Source organism: Protomyctophum parallelum (genome assembly GCF_964188405.1).
Source record: "Protomyctophum parallelum genome assembly, chromosome: 13".
NCBI classification, from domain to species: domain Eukaryota; kingdom Metazoa; phylum Chordata; class Actinopteri; order Myctophiformes; family Myctophidae; genus Protomyctophum; species Protomyctophum parallelum.
Genome location: NC_139708.1, coordinates 50715374 through 50733688, shown reverse-complemented (window position 1 = coordinate 50733688; position 18315 = coordinate 50715374). Strand labels below are relative to the sequence as shown.

Sequence of the window (18315 nt, the reverse complement as noted above, 5' to 3'; positions counted from 1 at the left end):
TGCGTTAGAATCTGATCTCAGGTCAGAATGGGTTAAAGAACCACCATTCATTCTTCTGTGCGTTGTCGCTGCTGTATAGTGACCCCTAGTGGTTCGTTCGGGGCATCTGACAGCAGGCTTCTTTGGACTTAGTTTTGCACCGATGTCGCACACTGGGACACATAGTGTCGCCCTGGGACACATTGTGTCGCCCTGGGACACTTTGTGTCGCCCTGGGACACTTTGTGAGCTTGCACTACGCACTGCTATTTAAGTGTGCAACAATGGTACGCAAGGATAAAGAAGGGTTTACTCTGTGGGACTCCTCTCTGTCATGTGAAAAGAGTAGGTTTAAAGAAGGGTTCACACTCTCTCCCTGTGACTCGGTGGGGACTCCTCTCTGTCATGTGAAAAGAGGCGGCTGGCATCGGAGGAGGTGTGTTGATCGCCGAAGTCTGACATCAATATCGGTAGAGGGCGCTATATGTCCATTGTCCACGGGTTCTTGTACTTTGTATTTGCATTGCAATGCCCATAAGGGGGATTTTAGATCGCCTCAAATAAGAACTGTGATTGCAAAATAAGCAAATCATCCCGGCCGTTTCACTCATATGGATATGAAGAATCAATGAGACAACGCTATAATGTTACTGCTGCTGAATTAGTTACATTTTCACTAGAAACGGACTGTGTGACTGACTGCCATAAATGATACCTGTATCTAAACATGTATGTCAGGACTTTATAGAACCAGGGGATGAGCGAGTGACGTCAGGACTTTATAGAACCAGGGGATGAGCGAGTGACGTCAGTGACTCTATAGAACCAGGGGATGAGCGAGTGACGTCAGGACTTTATAGAACCAGGGGATGAGCGAGTGACGTCAGTGACTTTAGAACCAGGGGATGAGCGAGTGACGTCAGTGACTTTAGAACCAGGGGATGAGCGAGTGACATCAGTGACTTTAGAACCAGGGGATGAGCGAGTGACGTCAGGACTTTAGAACCAGGGGATGAGCGAGTGACGTCAGGACTTTAGAACCAGTGGATGAGTGAGTGACGTCAGGACTTTATAGAACCAGGGGATGAGCGAGTGACGTCAGTGACTTTAGAACCAGGGGATGAGCGAGTGACGTCAGTGACTTTAGAACCAGGGGATGAGCGAGTGACGTCAGGACTTTATAGAACCAGGGGATGAGCGAGTGACGTCAGTGACTTTAGAACCAGGGGATGAGCGAGTGACGTCAGTGACTTTAGAACCAGGGGATGAGCGAGTGACGTCAGGACTTTAGAACCAGGGGATGAGCGAGTGACGTCAGGACTTTAGAACCAGGGGATGAGCGAGTGAGGTCAGGACTTTAGAACCAGGGGATGAGCGAGTGACGTCAGGACTTTAGAACCAGGGGATGAGCGAGTGACGTCAGGACTTTATAGAACCAGGGGATGAGCGAGTGACGTCAGGAATTTAGAACCAGGGGATGAGCGAGTGACGTCAGGACTTTAGAACCAGGGGATGAGTGAGTGACGTCAGGACTTTATAGAACCAGGGAATGAGCGAGTGACGTCAGTGACTTTAGAACCAGGGAATGAGCGAGTGATGTCAGGACTTTAGAACCAGGGGATGAGCGAGTGATGTCAGGACTTTAGAACCAGGGGATGAGCAAGTGACGTCAGGACTTTAGAACCAGGGGATGAGCGAGTGACGTCAGGAATTTAGAACCAGGGGATGAGCGAGTGACGTCAGTGACTTTAGAACCAGGGGATGAGCGAGGGATGTCAGGACTTTAGAACCAGGGGATGAGCGAGTGACGTCAGGACTTTATAGAACCAGGGGATGAGCGAGTGATGTCAGGACTTTAGAACCAGGGGATGAGCGAGTGACGTCAGGACTTTAGAACCAAGGGATGAGCGAGTGACGTCAGGACTTTAGAACCAGGGGATGAGCGAGTGAGGTCAGGACTTTAGAACCAGGGGATGAGCGAGTGAGGTCAGGACTTTAGAACCAGGGGATGAGCGAGTGAGGTCAGGACTTTATAGAACCAGGGGATGAGCGAGTGACGTCAGGACTTTAGAACCAGGGGATGAGCGAGTGGTCAGGACTTTAGAACCAGGGGATGAGCGAGTGACGTCAGGACTTTAGAACCAGCGGATGAGCGAGTGACGTCAGGACTTTAGAACCAGGGGATGAGCGAGTGACGTCAGTGACTTTAGAACCAGGGGATGAGCGAGTGACGTCAGGACGTTAGAACCAGGGGATGAGCGAGTGACGTCAGGACTTTAGAACCAGGGGATGAGCGAGTGACGTCAGTGACTTTAGAACCAGGGGATGAGCGAGTGACGTCAGGACTTTAGAACCAGGGGATGAGCGAGTGACGTCAGTGACTTTAGAACCAGGGGATGAGCGAGTGACGTCAGGACTTTAGAACCAGGGGATGAGCGAGTGACGTCAGGACGTTAGAACCAGGGGATGAGCGAGTGACGTCAGGACGTTAGAACCAGGGGATGAGCGAGTGACGTCAGGACGTTAGAACCAGGGGATGAGTGAGTGACGTCAGGACTTCAGTGCTCTTAGTCTACACGAGAGTCACCAATGGCTCTCAAAGTGTCCCTATGGTGTACACTAAAATAGTCCCTAGTGTATACTAAAATAGTCCCTAGTGTATACTAAAATAGCGCAAAGAGCAGATCTACAACCTCGCATTCTTGATGTATTTGTGAATGTCACCATTCAACCCATTTTGGGCGGGGACCCCTTTTGGTGTTTTAAACATTATGTTATAATGTAGCTATTGAAAAATAGCAGATCTACTACAAGCTCATACATCCTGACAGTCTTCTGAAAAAGCTATGTTTCTATGTCAGTCGTTTCTATGTCACAAGTTCATAGCGCGCCACTCGGTGGCGCGCTATGAACTTGTAGGTCTGCTATTTTTTGAAAAATCGTTAAAATGTGCTTCAAATCTTTCCGAAAATTGTCATGATTTAGAAAACTTTTTTTTTTTTCGACGTCAGGCCTAAATGGGTTAACATAACATGCCCATAATACCGATCAGGTCTGGTTGAAAGTAATTCGTCTTCCTATTATCTGACCAACTAGAAGTTAACCCAATGAGGGACTATCATAATGACTATTCATCACAGGTCATGTCCTCTGTTCTAGACGCTGTAAAATGATCTAATGCAACAAGAAAACATCCCTGGCAGCAAATCCTTTCAAATGGGGGATCCATGGACCTGATGTGTAATAAGTTGAGTGTTCTTGACATGAACTGCTCTCCAGTGGTTATAGCAGCGACAGGGGCCTCAGTCAGTACAAAATGGGGGCAATGACTACAGTGAAAATAATAAAATAACAGTTTAAAAGGGAATGACAGAGAGGTTGCATAATGGTTAGTGCTCGCTGTGGTCAAGCCAGACGAATACTGGAAGACTCACCCCGGTGCGTGCCCGTTTTTCCTCCCGGAATTTAATTTAATAACTTTGTAATATGCTATTGGCTGTTTGTATTCTTTTTGGAAAAATATAAAAAGATACTCCTGTGGAAAGGCTATATTATAGTACTTATATTGGCCCTATAAACAATTTAGTATTATTTAGTATATGTAAGGTTTTGCCCACTCAAATGGTACCTCGTCAGATAATCCCCACATATCCTACAACAACTTCTGTGAACAGACTTCACTGTAGTAGCTTTTCATAAATTATATTTGTACTTAGGCTGTTCTGCTGTCATGAAAGTTTATAGTTAGAGAAATTCAAAATCCAGCTGTCTGCTGCCCAGCCTCTCCCACCCCTCACTGGGGAAAATTCTGGGAGGAAAACAGAAACGGGGTGAGTCTTCTTGTTACCAGCCAGACACCATGAATCCCAGCCTGTTCATTCTGAATCCTTCTGGAATCAGAGTGTCGGCTAAATAACTGAATAGGAGGCCACTAGGACCCAGAGGTCAGGATGCTAAATAACTGAATAGGAGGCCACTAGGACCCAGAGGTCAGGAAACTAGCTAAATAACTGAATAGGAGGCCACTATTGGACCCAGAGGTCAGGAAACTAGCTTAATAACTGAATAGGAGGCCACTAGGACCCAGAGGTCAGGAAACTAGCTAAATAACTGAATAGGGGGCCACTAGGACCCAGAGGTCAGGGTGCTAAATAACTGAATAGGAGGCCACTAGGACCCAAAGGTCAGGGTGCTAAATAACTGAATAGGAGGCCACTAGGACCCAGAGGTCAGGAAACTAGCTAAATAACTGAATAGGAGGCCACTAGGACCCAAAGGTCAGGGTGCTAAATAACTGAATAGGAGGCCACTAGGACCCAGAGGTCAGGAAACTAGCTAAATAACTGAATAGGAGGCCACTAGGACCCAGAGGTCAGGAAACTAGCTAAATAACTGAATAGGAGGCCACTAGGACCCAGAGGTCAGGAAACTAGCTAAATAACTGAATAGGAGGCCACTAGGACCCAAAGGTCAGGGTGCTAAATAACTGAATAGGAGGCCACTAGGACCCAGAGGTCAGGAAACTAGCTAAATAACTGAATAGGAGGCCACTAGGACCCAGAGGTCAGGAAACTAGCTAAATAACTGAATAGGAGGCCACTAGGACCCAGAGGTCAGGAAACTAGCTAAATAACTGAATAGGAGGCCACTAGGACCCAGAGGTCAGGAAACTCACTCAACACATAACGTTCTGTACAAGTGGCTAAACGATGGAGATATCTAAATGGACCCTTAGAGATCTTCAACTCTTGAGAGTGTAAAATTAAACCAAATTTGGTTTCATTTCACATTCTCAAAGAGTTCAATTATTGTTAAACATCTGCATTAATTAATTTACAAGAAGTCTACACAATTAGGGAAATATAAAATAATTGTTATTTGCCTGTTGTCTCTCCTAATGGTTCCACATTGATACATACAGAGCATGGAATTGTGGGCAACATCTTATTCAACAACAAGACATTTTTCTGTTTTGGATCTGCGAGGCTAAATGTCATCAGATGGTGGTCCGTGGCTCAGATGGGTCTGAGAGGCTAAATGTCATCAGATGGTGGTCCGTGGCTCAGATGGGTCTGAGAGGCTAAATGTCATCAGATGGTGGTCCGTGGCTCAGATGGGTCTGAGAGGCTAAATGTCATCAGATGGTGGTTCAGATGGGTCTGAGAGGCTAAATGTCATCAGATGGTGGTCCGTGGCTCAGATGGGTCTGAGAGGCTAAATGTCATCAGATGGTGGTCTGTGGCTCAGATGGGTCTGAGAGGCTAAATGTCATCAGATGGTGGTTCAGATGGGTCTGAGAGGCTAAATGGCATCAGATGGTGGTCCGTGGCTCAGATGGGTCTGAGAGGCTAAATGTCATCAGATGGTGGTCCGTGGCTCAAATGGGTCTGAGAGGCTAAATGTCATCAGATGGTGGTCCGTGGCTCAAATGCAGAATAAACTAGAACTGCACTCTGTCGAGTGCATACTTGCTTGTTGCACACTAGTAGGCCATAAATGGCCAACTAGTGCGCAAGCAGAGCGTGCAAGTCCTTTCGACCGCTGTAAACTGTCAAATCTCAGTATCTCTGTGAAGGAACGTTTGAAATGTAGAATTTTTAGATGTAACTATTTGCTACCTACCTACTTTATGCATATAAACACCTAGTATTATTAAGTATGATTCAAGTTTCTATCTATATAAGTTTGGGTGAAGAGCTAGTCATACATATACACACCACGTACTCTGGTCCCAGCAGATCAGGCACAACTTGCTATTTTATTTTTACTGATTATGTATATTATAGTATACGTATGACTAGCTCTAAATGATGACGTAAGAGATATGGTCATTTGTGGTCGTTTGGTCCCAGCAAAGCAGGCATATACTATATAGGCATATACTATATATAGTATATATATAGTATATAGGCATATACTATATACGTATACATATATACTATATAGAGTGTGTAGTTGTAAGTTGATTAGCGGTATACTGTGGTTACTTTGCGCCAAAAACCGTGACAGCTGTCCCGCCATTTGATGTTTATGCAAGAAAACAGCAAATCTGTGCCTGGTTTGCTGGGACCAAACGACCACAAATGACCATATTTCTTACGTCATCATTAAGAGCTAGTCATACATATACACACCACGTACTCTGGTCCCAGCAGATCAGGCACAATTTGCTATTTTATTTTACTGATTATGTATATAGTATACGTATGACTAGCTGTAAATGATGACGTAAGAAATATATATAGTATATATATAGTATATAGGCATATACTATATACGTATACATATATACTATATAGAGTGTGTAGTTGTAAGTTGATTAGCGGTATACTGTGGTTACTTTGCGCCAAAAACTGTGACAGCTGTCCCGCCATTTGATGTTTATGCAAGAAAACAGCAAATCTGTGCCTGGTTTGCTGGGACCAAACGACCACAAATGACCATATTTCTTACGTCATCATTAAGAGCTAGTCATACATATACACACCACGTACTCTGGTCCCAGCAGATCAGGCACAATTTGCTATTTTATTTTTACTGATTATGTATATAGTATACGTATGACTAGCTCTAAATGATGATGTAAGAAATATATATAGTATATATATATATATATATATATATATATAGTATATAGGCATATACTATATACGTATACATATATAGTCTATACTCTATACTGTATAAAGTGTGTAGTTGTAAGTTGATTAGCGGTATACTGTGGTTACTTTGCGCCAAAAACCGTGACAGCTGTCCCGCCATTTGATGTTTATGCAAGAAAACAGCAAATCTGTGCCTGGTTTGCTGGGACCAAACGACCACAAATGACCATATTTCTTACGTCATCATTAAGAGCTAGTCATACATATACACACCACGTACTCTGGTCCCAGCAGATCAGGCACAATTTGCTATTTTATTTTACTGATTATGTATATAGTATACGTATGACTAGCTGTAAATGATGACGTAAGAAATATATATAGTATATATATAGTATATAGGCATATACTATATACGTATACATATATACTATATAGAGTGTGTAGTTGTAAGTTGATTAGCGGTATACTGTGGTTACTTTGCGCCAAAAACTGTGACAGCTGTCCCGCCATTTGATGTTTATGCAAGAAAACAGCAAATCTGTGCCTGGTTTGCTGGGACCAAACGACCACAAATGACCATATTTCTTACGTCATCATTAAGAGCTAGTCATACATATACACACCACGTACTCTGGTCCCAGCAGATCAGGCACAATTTGCTATTTTATTTTTACTGATTATGTATATAGTATACGTATGACTAGCTCTAAATGATGATGTAAGAAATATATATAGTATATATATATATATATATATATAGTATATAGGCATATACTATATACGTATACATATATAGTCTATACTCTATACTGTATAAAGTGTGTAGTTGTAAGTTGATTAGCGGTATACTGTGGTTACTTTGCGCCAAAAACCGTGACAGCTGTCCCGCCATTTGATGTTTATGCAAGAAAACAGCAAATCTGTGCCTGGTTTGCTGGGACCAAATGACCACAAATGACCATATTTCTTACGTCATCATTAAGAGCTAGTCATACATATACACACCACGTACTCTGGTCCCAGCAGATCAGGCACAATTTGCTATTTTATTTTTACTGATTATGTATATAGTATACGTATGACTAGCTCTAAATGATGACGTAAGAAATATGGTCATTTGTGGTCATTTGGTCCCAGCGGGACAGCTGTCACGGCGGAAGAGACCGGGCGAAAACATTACTTGCGCGCTCTGCTTGCGCAAGTAATAATGAAAAGAGGACAAAGAAGGATAATATGCAGTACAGTATGTATACAGTATATATATTTACAGTATATGTACAGTACAGTATGTACAGTACAAGTCGTTTGAGCTCTAGAACAAGACGAGGGAGAAGAGGACTAGCATTGAGGATGATAAGTTCTCTAGACTAGTAGAAGAATCGCTTTTCATTATTATTTGACAGAAGAAACTGACTTGTTGTCAGCGGAAGTTGGAGGAGCCTTATTTATTTCGCTTGTCGTCAGGGGGGCCAAGTAACCGTGACCATATTATCCACTTTAAATGTGGCATAGACAACGTTTCAAAGATAGTAAACAATGCCATTATTATGCTGATTAATGATTCCTATAATGATCTTGCATGATTAATGTGCATGTCTATATTTTCTCTTGTTTTATAGCCATGTCACGTCTTATTTGTTGTCACGCTGTGTTGACATATCTTTATTGAATTGCAAATATTGAATATCGCAGCGGGAGGTGGAGGATATGATATTTTGTCTGTGATATTAACCCATTCTGACCTGAGATCAGATTCTAAAAATGTTCTTCTACATCCTGACAGTTTTCTGAAAAAGCTATGTTTCGATGTCAGTCGTTCTTTGACTTTAAAAGAAATAGCAGACCTACAAGCTCAAGTGGCGCGCTATGAGCTTGTAGATCTGCTTTTTTCAATAGCTAAAGCATAACATAATGCTAACACCAAAAGGGGTTCCCGCCCAGAATGGTTTAAGGCAGACACTGTTTCTAATACATAAATATGACTGATGTTAAATGTGGTTGCAATCCTTGCTTGAACTCAAGTGCGATTTAATCGCTATGCAATGGGTAAGAAGCGTAGAGGAGATTGTCATTTTCAAAAGTTGCCGATTGAAAAAAAACATTCACGTGAAAAGAGAACATGAATTGATGAAAAACATCTACACACTCCCTTGATAAAGTTGTAGGTGAGAGACATATATCCGTCATATTTTGCTGTTTTTCCCCCCTTTTGTGAAAACCATGAAAACCTCATCTCATGTGGTGTACTTTTAACCCATTTTGGGGCAGGAACCCCTTTTGTTGTTTTAAACATCATGTTATAATTTAGCTATTGAAAAATAGCAGATCTACAAGCTCATAGCTACGAGCTTGTAGATCTGCTATTTTTGAAAAATCGTGAAAATAATTATTTCAGAAAACTGGAGGATTTAGAAGATTTTTTTATTTATTTTGAAATTCTAAAATTGTTTAAAGCTTTTTACGGCTTTCTTACTCACCGTTGTCAATCCAACATGGCACATTACATACGTGTGTTATAGGAGATGGGTAGGGTTGTCCTGATCACATTACATACGTGTGTTATAGGAGATGGGTAGGGTTGTCCTGATCACATTACATACGTGTGTTATAGGAGATGGGTAGGGTTGTCCTGATCACATTACATACGTGTGTTATAGGAGATGGGTAGGGTTGTCCTGATCGGAACGGGAGATCGGAAAGTGGGGGCCGATCACATCATTTTCAAATGATCGGAGTCGGATCGGGAGCCAAAAAACCTGATCGGAAACATCCCTAGTATCAATATTATATCCATATCATGATATTAGACTGCATATTGTCTGTGATTTGCGATATATCTCTCATTAGTTTTAAGGGTAACTGTTGTAGAATTGCAATATTACACGAGAGGGTGTGGGTTAACGTGATTATTGCCACTTCAGTGATGCAGATGTGCCATTCCAACACTTTAGGTTTTCCTGTACTTTTCTTGCATTTATTTTTTTCTGGAAATATTTTCCCAAATGTTCTTTTAACTGTTTAGCCTTCTTCTCCTTTGTTACAGAAAACAAGTGTCCCTTTTCAACACTGAATAGCATTTTACATAACAACACCTTTGCAAAATGCCCTCCTTTCTCACTGACAATGTTCTGACAATTTACTGATAATCCACAGTTTTGCCAACGGCGTGACGTGTGAAGTTTTGGGGAACTACTGGGTCTATATCAGTGTTGTTTTTGGCAGCACATTTTGATTTTAGTTTTAGTCATAGTCTCTTGAATAGTTTTCATTTAGTTTTAGTCACATTTTAGTCACCTGGAATGTTTTAGTGTTAGTCTAGTTTTAGTCGACTAAATGTCATAAGATTTTAGTCGACTAAATCTACAGTTGATTTAGTCAACTAAAATGTATTGTAGTGGGCCTTGATGCCGTTGTAATGAATGTTTGACGCGTTGTGTGCTTGTAGATCAGCTATTTTCAGCATGCAAACACATGTAAAATGACTTATACTGGATCTATTGTCCACTAGTCCCTGCCTAACATTTTAGTCTAGTCTTTATCTGTTGAGGAAATTGTCAGTATATTTAGTCTTAGTTTTAGTCATCATAGGTTAGTTTTCATTTAGTTTCCATTTAGTTTTCGTCAGTGGAAAAGGTAGTCGACGAACATTTTTCTTCTTAGTTTTAGTCGACAAAAACAACACTGGTCTATATAGAGCGTTTTGTACTTTAACTCACAGCCTCTAACCCAGGGTGTTTCCTTGTCCTTTACAGAATGTACAACCTGTCCATAAGTCCCTATTACATGTCCTCTATATGTCCTCTAACCCCATGTTAGCATTAGCATGTTAGCATGTTAGCATATTAGCATGTTAGCATGTAACATGCTAACATGCTAATGCTAAGGGTTTCCTTGTCGTTGCAGACTGTACAACCTGTCCATAAGTCCCTATTACATGTCCTCTATATGTCCTCTAACCCCATGTTAGCATTAGCATGTTAGCATATTAGCATGTTAGCATGTAACATGCTAACATGCTAATGCTAAGGGTTTCCTTGTCGTTGCAGACTGTACAACCTGTCCATACGTCCCTATTACATGTCCTCTACATGTCCTCTAACCCAGGGTGTTTCCTTGTCTCCTTACAGACTGTACAACCTGTCCATAAGTCCCTATTACATGTCCTCTACATGTCCTCTAACCCAGGGTGTTTCCTTGTCTCCTACAGACTGTACAACCTGTCCATAAGTCCCTATTACATGTCCTCTACATGTCCTCTAACCCAGGGTGTTTCCTTGTCTCCTTACAGACTGTACAACCTGTCCATAAGTCCCTATTACATGTCCTCTATACAGTTGTGTCCCCTTGGTTAATACCGGTCTGATACCTAGAGGTTTTGAAAGGTACTTTTCATGGGAAAGGTACCTCTGGAAGCCACACCTCTGTGTAATATAATAACCCAGGGTGTTTCCTTGTCTCCTTGCAGACTGTACAACCTGTCCATAAGTCCCTATTACATGTCCTCTACATGTCCTCTAACCCAGGGTGTTTCCTTGTCTCCTTGCAGACTGTACAACCTGTCCATTAGTCCCTATTACATGTCCTCTATACAGTTGTGTCCCCTTCATTACTACCGGTCTGATACCTAGAGGTTTTGAAAGGTACTTTTCATGTGAAAGGTACCTCTGGAAGCCACACCTCTGTGTAATATAATAACCCAGGGTGTTTCCTTGTCTCCTTGCAGACTGTACAACCTGTCCATAAGTCCCTATTACATGTCCTCTACATGTCCTCTAACCCAGGGTGTTTCCTTGTCCTTTACAGACTGTACAACCTGTCCTTAAGTCCCTATTACATGTCGGAGGACGGTGAGGAGAGCCCGTTCATCTGCTCGGCGCCGCGGGAGAACGGGATGCTCCGCTGCCACGACGTTCCCCCGTACAGCGACGGGGGCGGGGCCGAGTGCTCGCTGGCCGCCCCTCCCCCGCCTTCCCCCCGGGGAGGGGGCGTGGCCCTGACGGAACCGCCCCTCCCCGGCGTAGGGGGAGGGGGAGGAGGAGGAGGAGAGAACGGCGGATGCGTGAACTGGAACCAGTACTACAACGTGTGTCGCCCGGGGGACTACAACCCCCACAAGGGGTCGGTCAACTTCGACAACATCGCCTACGCCTGGATAGCGATATTCCAGGTGAGACCACCGCATGGACTCCTTAACCCCATTCTGACCCGAGATCAGATTCTAAAAAATGTCTTCTATGTCAGTCGCTCTTCGATTTTTCTAAAATAGCAGACCTAAGAGCTCGTAGATCTGCTATTTTTCAATAGCTAAAGCATAACATAATGCTATTGTCTTACAATGCTACAATTACATTAACCCATTCTGACCTGAGATCAGATTCTAACGCACAGAAGAATGGTGGTTCTTTAACGTATTTTGACCTGAGATCAGATTAAAAAAAATCTCTTCTAAATCCTGACAGTTTTCAAAAAATAGCAGACCTACAAGCTCGTAGCGCGCCACTCGGTGGCGCGCTACGAGCTTGTAGATCTGCTATTTTTCAATAGCTAAAGCATAACGTAATGCTAACACCAAAAGGGGTTCCCGCCTAAAATGGGTTAGCAGAAAAGCAGAAAGAACAATACAACAATACAGCAATACAATCAAAACAAAAATGATGTACATTTGAATGTCAGAATCTTCCATAGATCAAATTCTATGTACCAAGGTCACTCGATGCAGGTATAGTGCAGGAATATACACAATGATTAGACTTTAGGGTGGTTGTGTTCCATTTGATATCCTTCTCCTATCACAGCAACTCACAAATCTTGCTGCTGTGTTTTGCACATTGTTGTACTTCGCCCAGCAGATATGGGAGTTTTACTTTTTGTCATTGGTCATGTTTTCAAAACCTCCGTTCTGTGGTTGTAATCTGTGGGAAGTATGTGTCTCTGATGTCTTGGTATACAATGGACAGATGGTTAGGAAGTGTAGCTCGGTTTCCACTTCATTTTGTGTGCATACAAGCATACAAGCAGACATACACATGGATGTGTGGATAGAGACATATGCAGTGTATTAACCCTAACCCTATGTACATATTATATATAGAAAACATGTATTCATAAGCAAACACGTCTACAGCGAGCATACTTGGGTCGCGTTATTATGGATCACCTAAACCTGGGTTAGGGTTAGGGTTAGGGTTAAACCTAACCTAACCTAACCTCAATAAAACTACAGTATGCCTAAACCTAACCTAACCTTAACCTCAATAAAACTACAGTATGCCTAAACCTAACCTAACCTTAACCTCAATAAAACTACATTATGCCTAAACCTAAACCTAACCTTAACCTCAATAAAACTACAGTATGCCTAAACCTAACCTTAACCTCAATAAAACTACAGTATGCCTAAACCTAACCTGACCTTAACCTCAATAAAACTACAGTATGCCTAAACCTAAACCTAACCTTAACCTCAATAAAACTACAGTATGCCTAAACCTAACCTTAACCTCAATAAAACTACAGTATGCCTAAACCTAACCTAACCTTAACCTCAATAAAACTACAGTATGCCTAAACCTAACCTTAACCTCAATAAAACTACAGTATGCCTAAACCTAACCTAACCTTAACCTCAATAAAACTACAGTATGCCTAAACCTAAACCTGACCTTAACCTCAATAAAACTACAGTATGCCTAAACCTAAACCTAACCTTAACCTCAATAAAACTACAGTATGCCTAAACCTAACCCTAACCTTACCCTCAATAAAACTACAGTATGCCTAAACCTAAACCTAACCTTAACCTCAATAAAACTACAGTATGCCTAAACCTAACCTAACCTTAACCTCAATAAAACTACAGTATGCCTAAACCTAACCTTAACCTTAACCTCAATAAAACTACAGTATGCCTAAACCTAACCTAACCTTAACCTCAATAAAACTACAGTATGCCTAAACCTAACCTAACCTTAACCTCAATAAAACTACAGTATGCCTAAACCTAACCTTAACCTCAATAAAACTACAGTATGCCTAAACCTAAACCTGACCTTAACCTCAATAAAACTACAGTATGCCTAAACCTAACCCTAACCTTAACCTCAATAAAACTACAGTATGCCTAAACCTAACCCTAACCTCAATAAAACTACAGTATGCCTAAACCTAAACCTAACCTTAACCTCAATAAAACTACAGTATGCCTAAACCTAACCTAACCTTAACCTCAATAAAACTACAGTATGCCTAAACCTAAACCTAACCTTAACCTCAATAAAACTACAGTATGCCTAAACCTAAACCTAACCTTAACCTCAATAAAACTACAGTATGCCTAAACCTAACCTAACCTTAACCTCAATAAAACTACAGTATGCCTAAACCTAACCTTAACCTCAATAAAACTACAGTATGCCTAAACCTAACCTAACCTTAACCTCAATAAAACTACAGTATGCCTAAACCTAACCTTAACCTCAATAAAACTACAGTATGCCTAAACCTAAACCTAACCTTAACCTCAATAAAACTACAGTATGCCTAAACCTAACCTAACCTTAACCTCAATAAAACTACAGTATGCCTAAACCTAAACCTAACCTTAACCTCAATAAAACTACAGTATGCCTAAACCTAAACCTAACCTTAACCTCAATAAAACTACAGTATGCCTAAACCTAACCTTAACCTCAATAAAACTACAGTATGCCTAAACCTAACCTAACCTTAACCTCAATAAAACTACAGTATGCCTAAACCTAAACTAACCTTAACCTCAATAAAACTACAGTATGCCTAAACCTAACCTTAACCTCAATAAAACTACAGTATGCCTAAACCTAACCCTAACCTGAACCTCAATAAAACTACAGTATGCCTAAACCTAACCCTGACCTTAACCTCAATAAAACTACAGTATGCCTAAACCTAACCCTAACCTTAACCTCAATAAAACTACAGTATGCCTAAACCTAACCTAACCTTAACCTCAATAAAACTACAGTATGCCTAAACCTAACCCTGACCTTAACCTCAATAAAACTACAGTATGCCTAAACCTAACCTAACCTTAACCTCAATAAAACTACAGTATGCCTAAACCTAACCCTGACCTTAACCTCAATAAAACTACAGTATGCCTAAACCTAAACCTAACCTTAACCTCAATAAAACTACAGTATGCCTAAACATAACCTTAACCTCAATAAAACTACAGTATGCCTAAACCTAAACCTAACCTTAACCTCAATAAAACTACAGTATGCCTAAACCTAAACCTAACCTTAACCTCAATAAAACTACAGTATGCCTAAACCTAAACCTAACCTTAACCTCAATAAAACTACAGTATGCCTAAACCTAACCTTAACCTCAATAAAACTACATTATGCCTAAACCTAAACCTAACCTTAACCTCAATAAAACTACAGTATGCCTAAACCTAAACTAACCTTAACCTCAATAAAACTACATTATGCCTAAACCTAACCCTAACCTTAACCTCAATAAAACTACAGTATGCCTAAACCTAACCCTGACCTGAACCTCAATAAAACTACAGTATGCCTAAACCTAACCTTAACCTTAACCTCAATAAAACTACAGTATGCCTAAACCTAACCTTAACCTCAATAAAACTACAGTATGCCTAAACCTAAACCTAACCTCAACCTCAATAAAACTACAGTATGCCTAAACCTAAACCTAACCTTAACCTCAATAAAACTACAGTATGCCTAAACCTAAACCTGACCTTAACCTCAATAAAACTACAGTATGCCTAAACCTAACCTTAACCTCAATAAAACTACAGTATGCCTAAACCTAAACCTGACCTTAACCTCAATAAAACTACAGTATGCCTAAACCTAAACTAACCTTAACCTCAATAAAACTACATTATGCCTAAACCTAAACCTAACCTTAACCTCAATAAAACTACAGTATGCCTAAACCTAAACTAACCTTAACCTCAATAAAACTACATTATGCCTAAACCTAAACTAACCTTAACCTCAATAAAACTACATCGTAAACCTAACCTTAACCTCAATAAAACTACATTATGCCTAAACCTAAACCTAACCTTAACCTCAATAAAACTACAGTATGCCTAAACCTAACCTTAACCTCAACAGTATGCCTATGTTTCTATGTCAGTCGTTCTTCGATTTTTCTAAAGCTCATAGCGTGCCACCGAGTGGCGCGCTACGAGATTGTAGGTCTGCTATTTTTCTATAGCTAAAGCATAACATGATGCTAACACGAAAAGGGGTTCCCGCCCACCATGGGTTCAATTAGCACCTTAATATTAAAGAAATGGAACAACATTTACTCTGAGTTGGTTCAATATTTTTACACTCTCGGTTACAAATGGCTAAATGAACACAGGCGGCGGTGGCTCAGGGGGTAGAGGGCCTGGATGGTAACCATAAAGGTTGCCAGTTCGAACCCTGTGGGCTCCCCCAGAGTTACTGTCAAGTGTCCTTGAGCAAGACACTGAACCCATAATTGCTCCCGATGTGCTGGTTTGGTGTCTTGCATGGTTTCCACTGCCATCGGTGTGTGAATGTGTGTGTGTGAATGGGTGAATGTAATGCACCATCTATGTAAAGGTGTGTGAATGAGTGTGTGAATGGGTGAATGTAATGCACAATCTATGTAAAGGTGTGTGAATGTGTGTGTGTGAATGGGTGAATGTAATGCACAATATATGTAAAAGTATATGAATGAGTGTGTGAATGGGTGAATGTAATGCACAATCTATGTAAAGTTGTGTGAATGTGTGTGAATGGGTGAATGTAACGCACAATCTATGTAAAGGTGTGTGAATGTGTGTGTGTGAATGGGTGAATGTAATGCGCAATCTATGTAAAGGTGTATGAATGTGTGTGTGAATGGGTGAATGTAATGCACAATCTATGTAAAGGTGTGTGAATGTGTGTGTGTGAATGGGTGAATGTAATGCGCAATCTATGTAAAGGTGTATGAATGTGTGTGTGAATGGGTGAATGTAATGCACAATCTATGTAAAGGTGTATGGATGTGTGTGTGAATGGGTGAATGTAATGCACAATCTATGTAAAGGTGTATGAATGTGTGTGTGAATGGGTGAATGTAATGCACAATCTATGTATAGGTGTGTGAATGGGTGTGTGTGAATGGGTGAATGTAATGCACAATCTATGTAAAGGTGTGTGAATGGGTGTGTGTGTGAATGGGTGAATGTAATGCACAATCTATGTAAAGGTGTGTGAATGTGTGTGTGTGAATGGGTGAATGTAATGCACAATCTATGTAAAGGTGTATGAATGTTTGTGTGAATGGTTGAATGTAATGCACAATCTATGTAAAGGTGTGTGAATGTGTGTGTGAATGGGTGAATGTAATGCACAATCTATGTAAAGGTGTATGAATGTGTGTGTGAATGGGTGAATGTAATGCACAATATATATGTAAAGGTGTGTGAATGTGTGTGTGAATGGGTGAATGTAATGCACAATATATATGTAAAGGTGTGTGAATGTGTGTGTGAATGGGTGAATGTAATGCACAATATATATGTAAAGGTGTGTGAATGTGTGTGTGTGAATGGGTGAATGTAATGCACAATATCTATGTAAAGGTGTGTGAATGTGTGTGTGAATGGGTGAATGTAATGTCACAATATATGTAAAGGTGTGTGAATGTGTGTGTGAATGGGTGAATGTAATGCACAATCTATGTAAAGGTGTATGAATGTGTGTGTGAATGGGTGAATGTAATGCACAATCTATGTAAAGGTGTATGAATGTGTGTGTGTATGGGTGAATGTAATGCACAATCTATGTAAAGGTGTATGAATGTGTGTGTGAATGTGTGAATGTAATGCACAATCTATGTAAAGGTGTGTGAATGTGTGTGTGAATGGGTGAATGTAATGCACAATCTATGTAAAGGTGTATGAATGTGTGTGTGAATGGGTGAATGTAATGCACAATCTTTGTAAAGGTGTATGAATGTGTGTGTGAATGGGTGAATGTAATGCACAATCTATGTAAAGGTGTGTGAATGTGTGTGTGTGAATGGGTGAATGTAATGCACAATCTATGTAAAGGTGTGTGAATGTATGTGTGAATGGGTGAATGTAATGCACAATCTATGTAAAGGTGTATGAATGTGTGTGTGAATGGGTGAATGTAATGCACAATATTTGTAAAGGTGTATGAATGTGTGTGTGAATGGGTGAATGTAATGCACAATCTATGTAAAGGTGTGTGAATGTGTGTGTGTGAATGGGTGAATGTAATGCACAATCTATGTAAAGGTGTGTGAATGTGTGTGTGAATGGGTGAATGTAATGTCACAATATATGTAAAGGTGTGTGAATGTGTGTGTGCATGGGTGAATGTAATGCACAATATATGTAAAGGGTGCGTGAATGTGTGTGTGAATGGGTGAATGTAATGCACAATCTATGTAAAGGTGTGTGAATGGGTGAATGTAATGCACAATCTATGTAAAGGTGTGTGAATGTGTGTGTGAATGGGTGAATGTAATGCACAATCTATGTAAAGGTGTGTGAATGGGTGAATGTAATGCACAATCTATGTAAAGCGCCTTGGATAAAGGACGCTATATAAATGCACCATTTACCATTTATACTGTAACCAGTATGGATCTGATGGGCCTAGGAGTGTATCTACTGTATTCTGGATAGCTATAGATAAAAGCATGCTTTCCCACTGAACGC

General features: G+C 40.8%; 1 protein-coding gene across 1 annotated transcript in view; it reads left to right on the top strand.

Annotated features, from left to right (window-relative positions):
* The window catches only part of cacna1ha (calcium channel, voltage-dependent, T type, alpha 1H subunit a), a gene marked incomplete at its 3' end in the record, with an annotated part of 325861 nt that overhangs the window by 157118 nt on the left and 150428 nt on the right, over window positions 1-18315 (top strand). The window contains exon 6 of the mRNA XM_083779213.1: window positions 11388-11751. Within this exon, the coding sequence (XP_083635339.1) occupies window positions 11388-11751 (364 nt within the window). The remainder of the gene's footprint in view (window positions 1-11387; window positions 11752-18315) is intronic.